Raw genomic sequence first — 20,926 nt, 5'->3', positions numbered from 1 at the left:
TTAGATGAACACCTGGTGATTCTTGTTAGAATAAAGATCACACACCCATTAGTTCATTATCACCTGTAAATCTTAGATTAACACCTGCTGAGTCTTGTTAAAATAAAGACCTCACACCAATTAGTTCATTATCACCTGTAAATCTTAGATTCACACTTGCCGATTGTTGTTAGAATAAAGATCACACACCAATTAGTTCATTATCACCTGTAAATCTTAGTTTCATACCTGGTGATTTTCTTTAGAATAAAGATCACTGAGTAATTAGTTCATTGTAATTATCACCTGTTAATCTTAGATTCACACTTGGCAATTCTTTTTAGAATTAAGATCAAATAATGTTTTGTATTTGTTAAGGAATATTATAAGCTCACCAAGTCTAAAAAGGATGTAAGACAAATAGTCATTGGGGCCCTTTATAGCTTGTTGTTCGGTGTGTGCCAATGCTCCGTGTTGAAGGTCGTACATTGACCTATAATGGTTTACTTTTATAAATTGTTATTTGGATGGAGAGTTGTTTCGTTGGCACTCATACCACATCTTCCTATATCTATTGTAATGGACACCAAAAGAAATATACTGAAAGACACCTCCCGCGTTTATTTTCATGGACTAGATCAGGCTTTTATTAACCCTGTAACTGATAGAAAATCAAAGACAGATATGGCAACTAAGAAAACGATTATTTTGTCTTCCATTCATTTCTAATATCATCTGTGATAAAGTCATTTAAACGTGATAGTGAATATTCTAGTACTGATTCTTGGATGTCTTTGTTCCTAAAAAAGAAAAGAAAAAAAATGATAATTAACACTGAATTGAAAGAAACAAAATATTTCTCATTATCATCCCCATCTTTTTTCTCATATTCTTTGTAAACAGTAAGCCAAAACAATCAAAGTAGATTTGTTTAAAGCATGTCCCATAATATTTTGGTCACATTTTGCTCAGGAACTTCAAATCAGAGGGGGGTCATAGTGGCCAAGTGGTCTCAGTAGTTCTATTACTGTAATCATTAGCCAGTCAACACTGAGGTGGTGATAGTTATCAAAGGTACCGTTTATTATTTAGTACGCCAGACGTCTACATAAGACTCAGCAGGGACGCTCATATCAAAATATTTATAAAGTACAAAGTTGAAGCATTGAGGATCCAAAATTCCAAAAAGTTGTGCCAAATACTGCTAAGGTAATCTATGCATGGGATAAGAACATCCTTAGTTTTTCGAAACAATCTAAGTTTTGTAAACAAGAAATTTATAAAAATGACCACATTATTGATATTCATGTCCAACACCGAAATGTTGACCATAGGGCTGGTGATACCCTCGGGGACGAAACGTCCACCAGCAGTGGCATCGACCCAGTGGTGTAAAAAAGAACTATCTGGTGAGTGCGACCCTGCTCGTGTGGATGCACTGTACTTAAATCTTAATTCACAAGGATTCAATCAATCAATTAAATTAGTGATTCCTAAAATTTGGTATCAAGCATCATGTTATATTATACTGTGAGGTGGCTGAGTAGTTTTCACGTTTCAGCACTCATCCACTTCCTCTTTTTAGGTTATCAATAAAGAGTCAAAGTTCACAGTTCAACTCGTTATGCTTGGTTAGTTTGTCTGTTTATATGAGTATTTATAGATAAATGACATGTCAAGTAACGAATCATTGCAAGGTATATGTCTGTTTGACAGGAGTCACTTAAGGTGTATCTAATGTTCAAAATTTGTATCCTCATATTTATGATGAGGTTTTTACCGACCTCATTTTCTTTTAATATTCAATGGTTCTTGGTACATGTAGCAAGAACTTTATTTCAAATACTGTCAGTATATAACTCAACAAGCATTCTGAGAGTAATGTGTAAGAAATGCAAGAAATGTCCCCATCGGGATGTAAGATTTACATTGTTTGAGTTAGCCTACTCTTGGACAAGCTAGCACAAGTCCTACAAAATTAACTGACAAGAAAGAAAAACAAACCTCTATCTTACTTCTCATAGGACTATATATCCATACCTTTTATTAATTTACTCAGGCTCAGGAAAAATTGTGGAACCAACATTTTCAAGCAATTTCCTATGTCCATTAACTACAGAAAACCTTAACCAGATTGAAACTTCTTGTGATGATACTTGGCCAGTATGTAGTCAACTGATTACAGTATTAAGGAAAAATAAAGTTGAAAACTTATATTTTCAAGAATTGTTTTATATCCAAGGGCCACAACTTCTGCAAAAGTCATTCGACAAGGACAAAACTCATTCTCAAAAAAAGTTTGTTTTACGATATGACTACATAACAATTTTCCATCCAATAGACTGAAACATTACATATAAAAGTGGAAAACTTCCCTGACTTAATGCAAACTTACAGTCCCCAAGGGAACTTATTGAGCAAGCTTTTGAATTTTGTGTTTTATTTTAGAGGACTATCCAAAGTGGGCTGATGGAAAGAGGCTTAAAAACTCATCATAGATAACAGGATTACTTTTTTATTTACGCCAGACAATGGTTTCTTCTACAAAAATCTCATCAGGTAGCTCAAATCCGAAAAAGTTAAAAAGGCCAAATAAAGTATGAAGTTGAAGAGCAAAGTGGACCAATATTCCTAAAATATTTTGCAAAATACAGAAAATCCACCTAAACTGTCACTACATGTAGCTAATGAAATAGTAAAAACAAACCTTGCATCATCATGAGTATTCTTTGGTTTGCAGTCTTGATAGTAAACATCTCGCACACCTTTTAGAGCAGGGTTGATAGCTGCATTTAATGTGCATTCTGCTCCTTCGGCTGGTGACTTACTGAAAACTGTATTAACATTACAGGTTATTAGCTTTATTCAGAATTCATTTAGTTCAATGTCGATGTCACTATAATTCACAATACAGTCTTTAACAATTAGCTCCATCAATATTACGGGACTACCATTTATCAATTTCTGTAAATCCTGAAATACTTATGGAGCTAAAAAATCAGTTTCATGTCAACAGAAAAAAGGTACCTGTACAAAAATGTATGCTTTTTTCGAAGGCAGATTGGAGTTTAAATGAACGGTGACCCCATTTCATATGCCCCACCCACGATAGTGGAGGGGCATTATGTTATCTGGTCTGTGCATCCGTTCGTTCGTCCGTTCGTCCGTCTGTTGTACCGTTCGTTCGTCTGTTCGTCCGTCCGTCTGTCCCGCTTCAGATTAACGTTTTTGGTCAAGGTAGTTTTTGATGAAGTCGAAATCCAATCAACTTGAAACTTCAGGCATATTTTCCCTATGATATGATCTTTCTAATTTTAATGCCGAATTATAGTTTAAAGAAAAAAGGGAAAGTACAGTTTTAAGTTTACTTGTAGGAAATGGAGGCAAATTCAAAGCAATTACTAGTCTACTAAAATTTACTACTAACTTAAACCCTGATGAGTGTGTATATGGTGATTGGTACAATTATGGTGAAGGATTTATTGTACATATAGATGATAAATACATAAATACTCATTTGAGGTTGTCCCGATGTGGACAGAAAAAGAATAAATACATGTAAATCACGATCTCACAGACTTGAGAATCAATTAGTACACATCCAACAAATTTAGTGTAAATTAAGATGTCAAAAACAGTATGAGAAAACATGGCCTTGCGCAATGCCAATATATAAATATGCACAATGCCATTATATAAGTATATGGTATCGGCAGGAAGTAGGACATTAGCAACAAAACATATCTAGTTATGTTTCAATTTTTCAAAAACAAAATCAATGTTTTACAGATAAAAAATCGACACTTAAAGCCAATTTTACTGAGCAAATTTTAACATCTATGAAACAGAAAACATTTAATAATTTTATTAGGTGACTTTTGATAACAAAATCCCTGACTTGATAATTTAACAGTAATACATATATTACATTCATTGAAACAAAAGTATGTCCACGTTTGTCTGTCGAATATTCATGTAGCTTATTTTTGATTTTATTGACATCGATGGATCATGTTTTTCATTATTGCGTACGTTTCTCCAAACTACGCCTTTACATGCAATATGGGTTTTGTACATTTGTTTGATATTAGCATATGACTTACAATCTTGACCTTATTTTCTGCCTCATGTTGGGTAAAAAATGTGTAGCAATTACCTCTTGCTATTTTCCATCCCCAAGTCATCCATGAATTATCTTGAAATCCTCGTGTTACTTCTGTGTCTACCAATCCGGGATGTAGTGACAACACACACACATTACTTTCAGCAAGCCGACGATTCATAAAATACATTTGTAAAATCTGAAATGAAATGGTCTCTGTGGAGTGAGATAAAAAGACAGAACTAAATCTTAATTTCAGAAAAGCTGTGTTGTCTTTATAGGAAGTTTGAGATTTAGGTAATTTATCAATTGGTTCAATATACCAGATTATTTCAGCCATTGTTCATTGATATTTGAAAGTTTTGCAAAGTTTACATGCTGAAGTGTGTGTAGGGAATCGCTTATGATAAGTCATTGGTATTTGGGTTGTTGTTGTATTAGCATTGGTATTTCTCCTTTCCAAGGGTTATTTGTTCCTGCACCTTCAGTCAAGGTGAATTGTCTTTGAATGGTTTGCATAGTTTATAAGCTAAGGTACAGGGTAATGCTGTTTAACATTTGGAGTATATTATTAAAATATCACAAAATTCTGAAAAAACACTGTGTCAACAGTTTTTTTTAAATTTGGTAAATGGTAGTATTTTCTGAGGTTTTTTTTTTTAAACTTTTGATACTAGAACGTAAATTTATTTGCCTCCGTTTCGTTTCGTTTCTCACATAATATATACTATTTCATTTATAATGATGGAAAACTAGTTAATTATGTATGGCCTTGGTTTATATTTTATTTTACCTGATATAATTTCGAGTTTCCATAATAATGGAATCTAGGGAAGTTACCAGCGTTGTGTTGCTTTCCTTGTATTTTATCCACAGTAAATGGAGTGGAGTGGAAATTATGTCCATAACTGCTGACAAGGATTACTCTGCTATCGTCACCAGATCGCTTCATTACTGGCAACAAATGGAATGTTAACAAAAGTTGGCTTAAATAATTTACCTGTAACAATAAACTAAGTTAATATCTACATTTGATACTTTTGGACATATTCAGCATGACAAGCACTTATTTGTAGTTTCAGATACTGGTCGGCTCAAAACATTTAGTTTTAATGGGATTTGACTGGTACGTTTCCAGTGCACTGCCTTTGTAATTTTTCTGTTGATATTTTGATTTTTGTGGTATCTTTCTTCTTTTTACTCTCAACTCTTGAAAGTAGGTTTTGTATAACTTTATAGGATTTTGACTGCTATGACTAGTATAACATAAGGGTATGTGTTATGATTGCTAATCAAACAGAGTCAAAATATAACATATTTAAGCAACCAAGATCACCTTACGGCCTTCAATAGTGATCAAAACTCACATCGTATATACTCTTTAAGCCTTACCTGAAACATAGTTTCATTTCCATCATCTGTATATTCTGGAAGTAAAACAATATTCCTTTCTAGTATGTTTAAAAATGGACTTAAATTACCATTTTGTTAAAAGATGCCAAAAAAAACCGAGAATTTGATAAATATAATACCTAGTAGTGGACAGAATTGTACAATGTCCCTTGAACTTTATAATAAAATATCTTTTCTAAAGATATGTAATGTTTCTGGACAATTTTGCACGATTGATTAATTTAAAAAAAATTAAACGTGTTCCATCGAGCATCACCGAAAGAACATTTCATATGAATCTGGTGCACAAAAATTGGAACTGTTAATTTTATCACAAAAAAGAAAAATATCTTATAACCGTTCCATTTTTTCCGTATTTCTAACATTATTAATATGATTTCTTATAAGTTATATAAGATAACTAGTATAATTCATTAGATCTATAATACTAAAATTACGAGGTCCAATTTGTCAGCTGTCATCACGTAAAAACGACGAATCACAGAATTCAACTTTATATATAACTAATATAGTACAAAGGTGTAGATTAAAAATTACACCACTCCAGGCCCTTTTGTTTTCCACGTAATTAATATTGCCAATAATTAAGAAGTTCCGGGTCGAGTCCGCTACCGATACCAATAGTATATTCACCTGTTACCTATTACCTTATCTGTACGTTCCGCATCTGACAGGCGCACCACCAAACGTTGTATTCAGGACTAATATGCTATATACACGGGTCATAACCACAGGGTTGACACTACTAAATTGTCAAATTGTTACCTATTGTAGTATTTTAATCAGTAAGACTTTCTAAGATAACAATACGAATACTAAAAATCTGGACTAAAAATAAGGCGTATAGGTACAGTTTTCAATTTGTTAGTGGGCATGACGTAAAACAGCAAAGCAAATAATTCAACTTTATTTATAACTTATATAGGACAATGCTGTTGATTAAAAAATACTCCATTCCAGGATCTTTTGTTTTCCAAATAATTAATATTACCAATAACTGATAAGTTCCAGTTCAACGGGTTCAAACAGAAAGACTTGAAAGCAGAGAAAAACTGTGTATCTTATAATCGACATGACTTTATCAGATGACAATACTAATACTAAAATAAGGCTTGCGCATAGTTATATACTTTAATTCATTCACGGACCCGTGATATAACGGGTGTGTTCTAGTATATCTTATATTTAGCGAGATGTCTTATAAAGTGTATTTTGTAAGATATCTTCTAAGAGTATTATTAAAAATAAAAAAATAAAGATATATAGAAATTGTATTTCCACCTGTTACAACTACAACTCTGTCCTTGCTAATTGGAATTCTTGGGAATGATATTTTTCCACCCATTGTTGTTTAATATTTAGAAATACACTCTAATAAAAAAAAACGTTATCGGCGATATACACTGTCTTGTTATCTTTTAGGTAAATATAAGTATGACATAATAGCTTTGATATGCACTCTTTCTTGTTTGTATTTGAAGCTAAGTGCACACAACACTTGACCTGACAATTTTTTTTTACTTATAATATAGTCCTTTTTTTATTTATGTATCATTGCTATTTTGTTTAGTTTCCTCTATTACCCGGTACATCGGTCTCGGACTTCTTTTAAACTGAGGTTTACTACACCAGTGCGTATTGTGCGTTTGTTTATTCTAAATTTTCTAGAGTTGTAAGGGAAGGATTGCGATCTTTAAAAATATCTTTAACTCCGCCGCATTTATCGTCTGTCCCAAGTTAGGAGCCTACATGCACTTTGTTACTCCTGTTTTATTTTTTTACAATTTTGGTTCAGATATATATATGTTTCGGAGTTCAGTATGACGTCCATTTTCGTTGAACTAGTACACATTTTTAAAGGGCCAGCTGAAACTTACCTCTGGGTGCGGGATTTACTTGCTGTGTTCAAAACCAATCGTTGGCCTTGAACTCTTTGACACATTCCCTTTTTTACATACTCAATTTTTTCTTAGATGTACAATATTTTGATTTGAGCATAAGGACTTTTAAGACTAATTAGATCATTGAATAATGTTTTATTGGTATTATTATTGATTATATCAGTAAATTAAAAGCAAACTAAAAATTATTGTTATATACTTATACACATTCATGGATCTACAACCTGTCTTGGCATTGCACAAGGCCATGTTTTTCTCTTGGCTGTTTATGACGTCTTTACACTAAATCCATTGAATGTTGGATGTGTACTGATTGACAATTTAGTCTTAGATGCATGATTTGTTTTAGTTGTTAGTGGCTTTGAACTAGCTGTCAGTAACTGCGAGTACTGTCAGATCAGTACTTAGTGTCTTTTTGTTGTTAGGATACAAAAGTACCCGGCCACGTCCCCTCTGTGTATTTGTTAGAAGTATTTCTATTTGTATCCATCTGATAAGTTTCAACTGATTTTTTATATTTCGTTCTTATGTTGTACGGTCACACAACTGTCCCAGGTTAGTGTATGTGGAGGGACTCCCGCTAACATGTTTAACCCCGCCACAATCTGTATGTATGTGCCTGTCCCAAGTCAGGAGTCCGCAATTCAGTGGTTGGTTGTCGTTTGTTGATGTGTAACATATTTGTTTTTTGTAAATTTTTTGTACATAAATTAGGCCGTTAGTTTCCTCGTTTGAACTGTTTTACGTTTGTCTTTTCGGGGCCTTCTTTTTTTTTTTTTTTTTAGCTTACTACGCGGTATGGGCCTTGCTCATTGTTAAAGGTCGTACGGTGACCCATAGTTGTTAATTTCTGTGTCATGTTGTCTCATTGGCAATCGTACCACATCTTCTTTTTTATATTTGTATCAATTAATTTTGTATCATTTAGTTAAAAGAAAAAGAATAGAAAAAACGCGGAAAGTAAAAATTGATCTTTCATGTCAATACAAATATTTCATCATTAGTTCATTCAATAAAAATTTGAAGCTTCAAAATGGTATTCAAAACAAACCAAAAAAATGGCAAATATTTATGACTTCATTATTTTCTATATCCGTTTATTCTTTTTGTTTTATCTAATTTTTATTTTACTTGGCCCTGCCCCTTTTTACACAACTGGTTTACGATTACAAAAGGATCTTGCATACATATAACTGTGTTCCTTGTTTTTAGTAAAGATAAACTATAGGTATATTAATTAAATGCCCATACGAGCTAATAATGCTATTATGACTGAGTGCTCTGATGCTTCGGTCCCCATAGTTCAAGCAAAAGATTATTGACTTTGACACCCGTTTAATTGGAATCATAAATTGCTGCTGCGCCTGTATGAACTTGTGATCATTATATCTGTATCTGTTATATAGGTATAAAGTGCCTAGAAAATCAACCTAACGATGTTAGAGTAGATCTGATTCGTAACTTCCTTCCCGGCGCCGGGGCTGCATGTACTTTTTATTTCCAACTTCTACGACAACACCGCCTAGCATTGCGCAGAGACCTTATCCCCTCCTCTAACTCTACCTTATAAAAATAAGCTTTCGTTATATAGGTATAGATATAGATTTAGGTGTTATACAATGTCTTAATAAATTTTTTTCATATTTTAGCGGTACCCCCATAGCCCCACAGACATTTTTCTCAGAAGAAGAAAATCCTATACATCCTTTTAAAATATAACACTTAAAAGTTTAAAGGATCATTTTTTCTGAGACAAATGCCTATGCATAGCCCATGACATTTAAATAGAGATTATCAACAGTAATCTTGTCACTAATTTCATTTAGTAATTAAATGTGATAGACAGGCATACAGTATGTGTGACTTAAATAAAATATTGTCTGGTCTTGTCTTGTCTTGTCTTGTCTTGTCTTGTGTTCTTGTTCATTGAATTGACTTGTCACATCCAGCGTAGACTGTATAGAGATCCTATCTTGATATTTACAATCAGGGCTATTTAAAACATGACACCCCCTATTTTTTTAGCAACAAACATGCACATTAGCTCTTGATATACTAATTAGCCTATTCAAAATGTATGCCCGATGAAAAAAATATCGTATTATTTCCCCTTCGTTATATTCCTGTCGTAATCATAATTTGCAATGCTATAAATAAGTTACTTAGTGTGATCTAGTATGCGTTTCCTTATTTGCTCAGTATATACTGGTTACATATATAAAGACGGGTTTCAGTCTTTGATGAGTAATGTTCATATGAAAGGATTATAGTCAAATACATGGTTTGTTAAAATCTTTATTCTCGACCCATACTCCACCTTATAGTGGAAATTGTGAACCATTGAATTAAACGAAATCAACAATAAGAACTTTGGAATGAGCAATTATAGGGCCACACCGTGTAGAACAGTAAAAAACTACTAACGCTAACGCATGGTATGTATACACACATTTTACTTTAATGTACCATAGTTTTGTCTTATATCTTAAAACAAAATTTAACAAAATATTTACAGGTTGACAATTAATTGATGAAAAGTCGACCTACCCTATTAACATTTTTTGATATTTTGTAACAAAAAAGCTAAACAGAAAATGCCAGTAAACTTTTTTTCTCGCATAACTTTTTGTTTGAGATTTGATGATTTACCAGGTGTGAATCATATGTTTTTTTTGTTAGTGTGAATAATGATATTTGGTAGGCAATGGTCTTAGAATTATTAATTAGTATCAATTTCTAAAAATCTTGACTGTAAGTACATTCAGTACGCACACTAAAAAACATATATTTTGTTTTTAAAAGTGATTCAACTTATCAAAGAATAGATTGTAAATCTGCAGGTCTTACGATAACGAACAATTTATGATGGTTTTCTTTCTTGTTTCAATGTTCTTAATATTTGAATTTTCTTACAATAAATGATTTCACATTAGGTAGTTTACTCTCAGTTTGGTGACTACTGAGTCAACACGCTTTTGTGGAAGGATTTTGCATTACGAATTGGTAAATATTTTCGTTCATGGTTTTTTTTAAGGCAGCAACCCTTTCATTTTCGGGGGGGGGGGAGGTAGTGCTATGGATTATTTCCCCCCGACAACCTTTTTTTTGCCTGGAAAAACAATCCATTTTTTTGGCGACAAGTCGAAAACAATTTTTGATGGAAATACTATAACTTGTACTGCAATGCGTCCATATAAAAGTGGTGGTAAGTTAAGCGTGGAACTAGTTTCTTAGTTTCTTTTGGAAAAATAGTATTCGATAGTTCAGCACTTCCACCAAACTTTAATATGAATCTATATACCTTGTTCAACTATGAATTGTGTATCGAAAACGTGACCAAGGAGAGGAACGACAACGACACAGACTGACGGACATAACTATACTATGGCACGAAAATGTATCTTGTTTTAAACAGTTATATACTTTAGTCAAATTAACCAGAGGTCAATGTTTACAAAACAATAAAATATTATGTAATAATCATATGATCACAATTATCTGTAGTTTGTATATATACTGAAAATTAACAATTTCAAAACTATTATCCGTGTTTGGTCCCAAATCTCAGTCACAAATGATGTGTGTCTTGTGTAGGGACAGTAAAGAGTTGCATTTCGATGACATTATTCATTACTCTAAATATCAGCAGTTAATGTTAAATCTGAAAATTCAAATTTGTGTACATCACTCGCCGCGCAGATCTAACATTGATATTATGAGTAATTGTGAATCTAAAATGTGTTTTCAGCTTCGTATCACCTTAACTTGGGATCCAATTAATGGATCTTTCGTAGAGTTGTCACTTGTTTAGACAAAATTACGACATATAATTTTATTAGCTTATCTGCAATCAGTTCCGTCTTCATGGCTTATAAACATATATCATGTACTGTGATACAACTCTAGATTCTACTGACGAGAAAATGTAACACTAGGCCACCGAAAGCTGATTTTTTAGTTCAGTCTAGTTGGCTATGTGGTCTAGAGCGCTGGACACATGTATGATAAAAAAATATATATATCAAAATGAAAGTAAAAATTAAAAACACAAATTGATTCACGTCAATTCAAACTAGTTCACAAAATATCAAATTGGAAAAACAAAATAAAATTCGAAATCCCCAAAAGAAAAAAAACCCCAAACCAATCCAAAACCACGACAAACAAAGGGAGACAAAACAGGTGCATTAGTAAAACCATATAATGTGGTGGCATTGGTTAGGATATTACTATATAACTATGTATTTAAATCTCTTTGTTAAAACTAATGTTGTTTAGCTTTTTTTTTTATTAACAGCTCTGCTCAACGAACTTGTCCTGAAACCGTGTCTATTTTAAGTTTAAATGTCCTTGGATTGATGAAATGGTGTAAACTGATCAGCTTAAATACGTTTTTAGCTCACCTGGCCCGAAGGGCCAAGTGAGCTTTTCCCATCACTTTGCGTCCGGCGTCCGGCGTCGTCGTCGTCCGTCGTCTGTCGTCCGTCGTCGTCCGTCGTCCGTCGTCGTTAACTTTTACAAAAATCTTCTCCTCTGAAACTACTGGGCCAAATTGAACCAAACTTGGCCACAATCATCATTGGGGTATCTAGTTTAAAAAATGTGTGGCGTGACCCGGTCAACCAACCAAGATGGCCGCCACGGCTAAAAATAGAACATAGGGGTAAAATGCAGTTTTTGGCTTATAACTCAAAAACCAAAGCATTTAGAGGAAATCTGACAGGGGTAAATATGTTTATCAGGTCAAGATCTATCTGCCCTGAAATTTTCAGATGAATCGGTCAACCCGTTGTTGGGTTGCTGCCCCTGAATTGGTCATTTTGAGGAAATTTTGCTGTTTTTGGTTATTATCTTGAATATTATTATAGATAGAGATAAACTGTAAACAGCAATAATGTTCGGCAAAGTTAGATTTACAAATAAGTCAACATGACCGAAATGGTCAGTTGACCCCTTAAGGAGTTATTGCCCTTTATATTCAATTTTTAACCGTTTTTCATAAATCTAAGTAATCTTTTACAAAAATCTTCTCCTCTGAAACTACTGGGCCAAATTAATCCAAACTTGGCCACAATCATCTTTGGGGTATCTAGTTTAAAAAATGTGTGGCGTGACCCGGTCAACCAACCAAGATGACCGCCACGGCTAAAAATAGAACATAGGGGTAAAATGCAGTTTTTGGCTTATAACTCAAAAACCAAAGCATTTAGAGGAAATCTGACAGGGGTAAATATTTTTATCAGGTCAAGATCTATCTGCCCTGAAATTTTCAGATGAATCGGTCAACCTGTTGTTGGGTTGCTGACCCTGAATTGGTAATTTTGAGGAAATTTTGCCGTTTTTGGTTATTATCTTGAATATTATTATAGATAGAGATAAACTGTAAACAGCAATAATGTTCAGCAAAGTTAGATTTACAAATAAGTCAACATGACCGAAATGGTCAGTTGACCCCTTAAGGAGTTATTGCCCTTTATATTCAATTTTTAACCGTTTTTCATAAATCTAAGTAATCTTTTACAAAAATCTTCTCCTCTGAAACTACTGGGCCAAATTAATCCAAACTTGGCCACAATCATCTTTGGGGTATCTAGTTTAAAAAATGTGTGGCATGACCCGGTCAACCAACCAAGATGGCCGCCACGGCTAAAAATAGAACATAGGGGTAAAATGCAGTTTTTGGCTTATAACTCAAAAACCAAAGCATTTAGAGGAAATCTGACATGGGGTAAATATGTTTATCAGGTCAAGATTTATCTGCCCTGAAATTTTCAGATGAATCGGTCAACCTGTTGTTGGGTTGCTGCCCCTGAATTGGTCATTTTGAGGAAATTTTGCTGTTTTTGGTTATTATCTTGAATATTATTATAGATAGAGATAAACTGTAAACAGCAATAATGTTCATCAAAGTAAGATTTACAAATAAGTCAACATGACCGAAATGGTCAGTTGACCCCTTTAGGAGTTATTGCCCTTTATAGTCAATTTTTAACCATTTTTCGTAAATCTTAGTTATCTTTTACAAAAATCTTCTCCTCTGAAACTACTGGGCCAAATTAATTCAAACTTAACCACAATCATCTTTGAGGTACCTTGTTTGAAAAATGTGTCCGATGACCTGGCCTTCCAACCAAGATGGCCACCACGGCTAAAAATAGAACAGGGGTAAAATGTAGTTTTTTGCTTATAACTCTGAAACCAAATCATTTAGAGGAAATCTGACAAGGAGTTAAATTGTTAATCAAGTCAATATATATCTGCCCTGAAATATTCAAATGAATTGGACAACCAGTTGTTGGGTTGCTGCCCTCCAATTGGTAATTTTTAAAGAAATTTTGCTGTTTTTGGTTATTATCTTGAATACTATTATAGATAGCGATAAACTGTAAACAGCGATAATGTTCATCAAAGTAAGATCTATAAATAAGTCCACATGACCTAAATGGTCAATTGACCCCTTAAGGAGTTATTGCCCTTTATAGTCAATTTTTAACAATTTTCATTAATTTGGTAAATTTATGTAAATTTTTACCAAATATTTTTCTCTGTTACTAATGGGCAAAGTTCATTATAGATATAATTGTAAGAAGCAAGAATGTTCAGTAAAGTAAGAACTTCAAACACATCACCATCACCAAAATACAATTTTGTCATGAATCCATTTGTGTCCTTTGTTTAATATGCACATAGACCAAGGTGAGCGACACAGGCTCTTTAGAGCCTCTAGTTTTTTGAACGAGTTGTATTTCATGTGTTTCATTCAATCCATTCAATACACCATTTTAATGATAAAACAGGGGTCATTTATCCTACAATAACAAAGAAGTAAACACGATATGTTGGTGTCTCAATTTCTGTCATTTGTTTTCAAACAATTGTTGTTTGTTTGGAAACAATTTGGCCGCTGGTGTTTTATTTAACCATTTTAATGTGTATAGACCATGTCTTAGCTTTAGTATCAGATGCCGATTGTTTACTAGTCAGCTTTTTATAAATTGATTAATCCATTATTTCTTTCTTTTATATCCATTCGTCCATCAATTCATTTGTTTATTTATTCATTTAGACTATTTTCCTTAGTAAACAAAACAGTACAATGAAATTGATAAAAAAGATGCCTTTTCGCTGATTCATATCAAAGTTTATCAAATTGACAATTGTGAAGACGTAACTTCAGTCTTTGGCCTTTCTCCATTTGGAAATCATTCATTCGACTATTCTTATATTGCCAGATTGTCTATGATTTTTTTTTATTTCAACCGTCACTGGTACCGCAAAGGAGCTAGACAATTTTAAAAACAATTCTAAAAGAAAAATTATGCAAATTAGTAAAGGATATTTTTATAACCGCTAAACAAACGATCAACATGTATACCGTACACCCACTTTATTCATATGTAAATATTTGGTCATTTTTAGTTTGGGTTTTAAAATTTGAACAGGTCACCCAGTTCAAATAAAATGCGTCAATGTTACGGTCACGGTACAGGGGGACTAACAAAACGGATTAACTGATGTTTGTAGTCATTTCAGACTGGATTTATAGAACTATAAAGAGGTAAATGTTTAAGTGGTTTTTCTTTCTTCGAATAAAAATTTTATGGTTTACGTTAAAAAAAAAAAGTCCGTTTTCCGAAATTCTTTTAAAACTACGTTAATCTTCATACGTCCAAATCCTTCCCGACCGTAAAGCAATTGTTTCTGCTGTTCGATGCTTTCGGAGGTGTTGCCTTAGAAATTTATGTCTCAATCCGTATTGTGGAAGCAACAGTAAGTGTCTATATTGGTAATTTGTGAGCCTGATATTTAGTCCACCTACACGCAGACTATAATTTAGTATGGATAATCATCGACGCGTGTTTAAAAAAAAACATCTCAGAAAAACTTGTAAAAGTACTTCACAACAAAATGACTGTGCACGCTATGGTATTTTTTTTCTTTTGAAATATTGAGGGATCAGGTTTAAGTTTATTGAGATTCAACTTTTATATCAACATACCATTGCAATAGGTAAGTGCATATTGTACTTGTTATGCTAGTTAGATGTAATTATAATTTCAAATAGCCTTCAGACACATAAGGGCAATTGCTATTGTGGTAAGATAAAACAAGAACTTTCCAGTTTTTAGACATGGATAAGGTCAAGCTTTCTTTGAAATGTTTTATATGTTTTACGCTATCACACTGTAATTGTTAGTGAACTGGTCGTGGTGAAGTCAAGTAAAATTATATTTTGAATAACTTGACAGCGCGTATTCAGTAGGTCGTGGTTAATTGTTGTCATGCGAACCGATCTTTTAATAATATGAGGTTTTGTGAATTATCTCGCAATTACAAAGCAATCACAAGCATGTTTGACACCCGCCCCAATAAAAGCGTCTTTTTTGTCCAGAATCTTGTTGGTCAGTGGTTATCGTACTTAAGGCTCTTCGTTAATTTGTTTTTCGATTTCTGATCATTTATTATGATTGAATTAAAGCGGCCATCGGTTGTCTTTTTTGTTATATGATTTAATATAGTTTCGAAGTACATTTGTAAAAATGTCTCTGATTTTGGACAGTTCAATAAGAACTTTTAAGCGTCTCATAGAATTTTGAAATTGGTTAGCGTGTGAAGTATTGCTTTTTACCGGTCAAAAACTCAGACGATTTAGGCTTTCAAGTTTAGGACCTCTTGGATTTAGTACTCGCAAACGATTTATATTTTAGGTTGTTCCTAAGTAACAGTCTCGGTTGTACCTGATAATGGCAATTGCCGAAACACAATTTACGATCGCATAAAAATGTTGATTTGCAACTATAAGCTGTTGAAGATGTTGTTTTTTTTATATTTTTGAATCGTCTATAGTCAGTTGATAATTGTGAATTCCGAAAAAAATATTTTAAAAATAAAATGTTTTAAAAAAATAATTCTGAATTTCATTTACCTTAAAGTCATATGAGACTGTAAAATATCATGCATATGTTTTTATGACTAAATGGCTAGTTTTTAGTATAAAAGTTATGTACATATACCCTTTTTTGAAGATAATTCTATAATGTGTCCAAATTCAGAAGAAATTGACTTTTTTTTCGCCGATATGTTTTACGTTAGCTGTGGACTCAGTGTGACCTTTCTTGTAAAAACCCGGTCATCGCATTACGCATGGATCTGTCATTAAATCAACTATTATCTTATTGTCACAGGCACTTGTCTCAGAATAAAAAAATCCTTTATACCTTAATATAACATATAGGGATTTTTTTCTGAGACAAGTGCCTGTGCTTATTTTAAATGTTATACGCGTTCTCAATACTCATGCTTCATTGTTGATTGCTTACTATAAAGGTGACACTTCGGCTTCAAAACACGACAAATAATTAGCTGCCATATTTTCACATCATAACAGACCCCAAGCATATGATTATACGATATGGGTGCGTAAAAAATGATAAAATCGTGCACAAAAGACTAAGTTTATGATATATATACATGCATTGGTTCAAGAATTGGATAAGCATTATTTTTCACAAGTCACTCGTTTCATATGACTGTAAATCCCCGCGTAGAAATTAACGTAGGTAAAACAAACTGATTTGCAAATGTAAAATCTTTTTTCTGGTATCCATTTAAAAATGTAATTGAGAAGACATTCTTGTGCTTGATCCATTTGTCCTGGTTTTTAGACACTAACATGTGTTTAAACTGAAATCGTCCTACACATCGAACGATAGAATTAATACTGGAACATATATAAACTACCCAAATATCTATAAATAAGTAACCATATCTGCTTGCTTATATACTTAGTTGTGGACTATGCTGATGGTTCTTGCTATTTCAGTTTTTCTGTGATTTTTTTTATCATTCTGGTAAGATTTTACGTCTTATTCTCGTGAGACTACTAGTATTTAAGATCATGACCTCTACTCGATTTTATAAAGTATTTATTAGGTATAAGATATGCTCAAGCACAACTTTACATCTTTTGACTTTTTCTTTGTCAGATAAAGACATGGAAAAAATAGAAGAAAAACAAGTGATGGAAGTATTTAGTACCGACGTAGAACAAAAATGTAAGTCAACTGTATTTCATTCATGAAGTTAAGAACAGTTTTATAGATTCTAAATCTCATATATGTATAAATATTGCCGTGAAATGCTATACATGTAGTGTAAGTTGAATGAACCATCACCAGCCCATAGTCAATATTTGGTCGAAAGAGGCCATCATAAAAATATTTATAGAAGGGGAATTTAAAGCGGTTTTGAATAGCCAAATAACTTATTCGATTGATCATGACATTGACATAAGAAACTTTCTGTCCATCAACAGTGATGTCCAGCCAATCGTTATAAAACAGAAAGACAAACATACGTCTGAATGTTTCCTGTGTTGCATTCATCAGGAAACCAAGAACTAAAATGACCGTTTTCAGTTAATTTTTATCTTTAAGTTTATAAATAAAAAGGATATACAAATTGACTGAGATCAACAATGCGTAAAAGAAAATTAGGGCTGGTTATAACATTTCTTAATTTGAAAACATAAAAAGTTTTCAAAACATTATAAACAATAACCCAGTGGCAGGAAATCTAATTTCGAATGAAAACATGAAATTAATTTTCCCGATTTACAGTTTTTTTTTATCTGAAATAGAACCTGCTTTTAATAAAAAAAAAAAACAAAAACAAAAACAAAAACAAAAAACCAACAAACTAGTACACATTGTAATTTGTATCTAATGATCGCTCGGTGATTCTCGTGATAGCGTGCTCGAATGCGGATTGTCATGGGTTCTATACCCAGCTGGGTTAAACCAAAGACTCAAAAAATGGTATTTGCTGATTCTATTCAAGAGCGGGGCATTCAGTGGGGGAAACGGTTCGGACTGGTCGGCTGTTAGTCAGAATAACGAAACAGGGTAGGACGAAATGTCTACCTTGCGATCGAGGACAGTAACATCCGGCTCAGCGTGTCTACCTAGTAGATGACAGGGTCCATATTTGTATAAATATCTCTTTAACATTTTCTCATCTGATAAATATATACTAGTATGTGATTAGACGTTAAACACCAATTCACCATTATCATCATCTTATCGTGTAAAGCAGTTAGTTTTCTAATTTGAATCGTTTTACTTTTGTCATTACGCCCGGTCTTTATTAGCTGACTTTGTGATATGTGCTTCATTATTGAAGGCCGTACGGTTAACTATATTTGTTAATGTCTGTGTTATTTGGTCTCTTATGGAGAGTTGTCTCATTGGTAATCATACCACATCTTCTCTTTTTATACGTTTATCAGGTTTCTCATTTTCAATCATTTCCATTGTATACACGTGTATCATTTTCTATTACAGGTATATATCCTTCCAATCCAAAGTTTAAAGAAAAAAGATCGACATCGTTTAGTCTGCTCCCATTCAGACTAAAACAAAAGTCGAAACGAAAGAGATGTGTGTCTACCTCCGATATAGCCGAAATCGAAGAGCATGTCTCGGAACCAGAATCTGACAAAGTGATGTTATCAGATGATTTTAGTACCAGTTCTAGCGAGGGCGAGGACAGTGACTGTGGACATGTCAATATCTCATTCGAACAAGAGGTCAATGGACATGCTCTTCTGTACAAGACATTCGGGTGTCACGGAACTAGGGAAGGTAATATAAAAGATGGTTCTGATATAAGCTACTTGGATAAAGGAAGGTGTATTGTAGCCGATCTACTCAATTGTCGACTGAACATATTTTCAAAATCAGGAAGAAATACTTTGACAATACAAAACGAAGATACAATCGAACCTTGGGGAATAGCAGTACACGAGGATATTGTCCTTGTGACCTCTAGGAGGAAAAAGTTGGTCCTTAAATTGTCACAGACTGGTGATTTTGAGGAGTCGTCTTTTGGTGACTCGTTATTCCAGGATCCATGTGGTATCGCTGCAACACAGGACCATAGAATAATTATTACAGACATCCAGGCAATGAAAGTTTCTATACATGACTGGAGTGGGAAATGGTTGGACGATATTTGTCTGCCTGATAATCATGATTTGCAATTCAAAACACCCCGATATGTGACAGTTTCTCCATTAGGTGATATCATTGTGTCTGATTCGGGAAATCATCAGATTTATATATTTTCTTCCAGTGGAAATTTTAAGAAGACATTTGGGTGTTATGGCTCAAATGATGGACAATTGAAGGTCCCTTATGGTATATGTTGCGACAAGTTTGGAAATATATTTGTAGCAGATCATTACAACGATAGAATTTCATTTTTCTCAAAAGATGGAGAGTTTGTTCGCCAAGTTGTCACCAAACACGACGGAATCTTTCATCCACAAGGCATCTCAATCTCACCAGATATGAAACTCTTTATTACGCATGGATCTTTGAAGGCATGTGAAGTTAAAGTGTTTAATTTAATATCAAGATCCAAAGAAAAAGACGTTATACCTGTGTTCCATCTATAATAGACAACTCTAGATAGTTTTAACATAAGATATAAAGTATAAAAGTATTCCCTTGTATTATATGTTAAAATACAATGTAGAATGTGACCTTTGTTATCTCAATCAACTTGGCATTTTTTGTAAAACTTTACAAAGTTAGTTATATTAAAAGTTAAAACAGTGAATTGTAATATTCAGAAGGACATGTTTAACTATAAAAAAAAATTTATCAAAAATATTTATAAATTTGATATACTTATATCAGATTATTACATGGCATTTTTCATATCGCATGTATTATCAGCCCTAGGTTCAATATCAGCCCAAGAGCCGCATGGCTCGAGGACTGATATTGACCGAAATCTGATAATACATGCGATATGAAAAATGACATGTTATGATCTTTTTATCATATGCTTCAACAATGGAGAAAAATAACAGATTCATATATTGTTCCTTTTACGTGGTTCCCAAATAGAAGTTCAAAGAGTGAAAAGTTCACGGACGTCGGACCCCCATCCAATTCAAAACAAAATGGAATAATTTAATGCTATTATCATACAGTAAAAGCATATGTTATTTAGTCTAAGTATATGATAATATACAATAATAGCCTTTGTATGAGGTCGATACAAGGATCATGATAATGACCTGAAAGAAGTATATTGACTGAGGTCCTCATAAATAGGCTATAATTGTTATATTATTAATTTCCGACCATATTTTTCTTTTTATCAAAATCGTCATTTGTTATTTATGTATTAATGTCATTTTGTTTATTTTCTTTGGTTACATCTTCTGACATCAGACTCGGACTTCTCTTGAACTGAATTTTAATGTGTGTATTGTTATGCGTTTACTTTTCTGTATTGGCTAGAGGTAAAGGGGGAGGGTTGAGATCTCATACATATGTTTAACCCCGCCGCAATTTTGCGCTTGTCCCAAGTCGGGAGCCTCTGGTCTTTGTTAGTCTTGTATTATTTTTAATTTTAGTTTCTTGTGTACAATTTGGAGTTTAGTATGGCGTTCATTATCACTGAACTAGTATATTTATTTGTTTAGGGGCCAGCTGAAGGACGCCTCCGGGTGCGGGAA

The 20,926-nt window shown here is 33.3% G+C and overlaps 2 protein-coding genes across 4 annotated transcripts; one reads left to right on the top strand and one right to left on the bottom strand.

Annotated features, from left to right (window-relative positions):
• Nucleotides 1–283: 283 nt before the first annotated feature.
• LOC139521310 (retinol dehydrogenase 12-like) lies at nucleotides 284–6,894 on the bottom strand. The gene is made up of 6 exons (XM_071314788.1): nucleotides 6,763–6,894; nucleotides 5,474–5,552; nucleotides 4,875–5,081; nucleotides 4,136–4,280; nucleotides 2,687–2,813; nucleotides 284–779 (listed from the first exon to the last, which is right to left on the bottom strand). The coding sequence occupies exons 1-6, from the start codon at nucleotides 6,837–6,839 to the stop codon at nucleotides 683–685; spliced, it is 732 nt and encodes a 243-aa protein (XP_071170889.1). The 5' UTR covers nucleotides 6,840–6,894; the 3' UTR covers nucleotides 284–682.
• A 2,677-nt stretch (nucleotides 6,895–9,571) lies between these two features.
• LOC139521797 (tripartite motif-containing protein 2-like) lies at nucleotides 9,572–20,012 on the top strand. 3 transcript variants are annotated; one of them, XM_071315430.1, is made up of 3 exons: nucleotides 9,572–9,676; nucleotides 17,382–17,450; nucleotides 18,738–20,012. In XM_071315430.1, exons 2-3 carry the CDS (start codon nucleotides 17,390–17,392, stop codon nucleotides 19,850–19,852), a joined length of 1,176 nt encoding a protein of 391 aa, XP_071171531.1. In that variant the 5' UTR covers nucleotides 9,572–9,676; nucleotides 17,382–17,389; the 3' UTR covers nucleotides 19,853–20,012. The 3 variants fall into 3 exon arrangements, with proteins under 3 accessions (XP_071171531.1, XP_071171530.1, XP_071171532.1); XM_071315429.1 differs by having other exon boundaries at nucleotides 9,638–9,830; XM_071315431.1 differs by lacking the exon at nucleotides 9,572–9,676 and adding an exon at nucleotides 14,849–14,953.
• Nucleotides 20,013–20,926: the final 914 nt, after the last annotated feature.

Source organism: Mytilus edulis, chromosome 4 (assembly GCF_963676685.1).
Source record: "Mytilus edulis chromosome 4, xbMytEdul2.2, whole genome shotgun sequence".
Lineage (NCBI taxonomy): Eukaryota > Metazoa > Mollusca > Bivalvia > Mytilida > Mytilidae > Mytilus > Mytilus edulis.
This window is presented reverse-complemented; position numbering and strand designations above follow the sequence as displayed.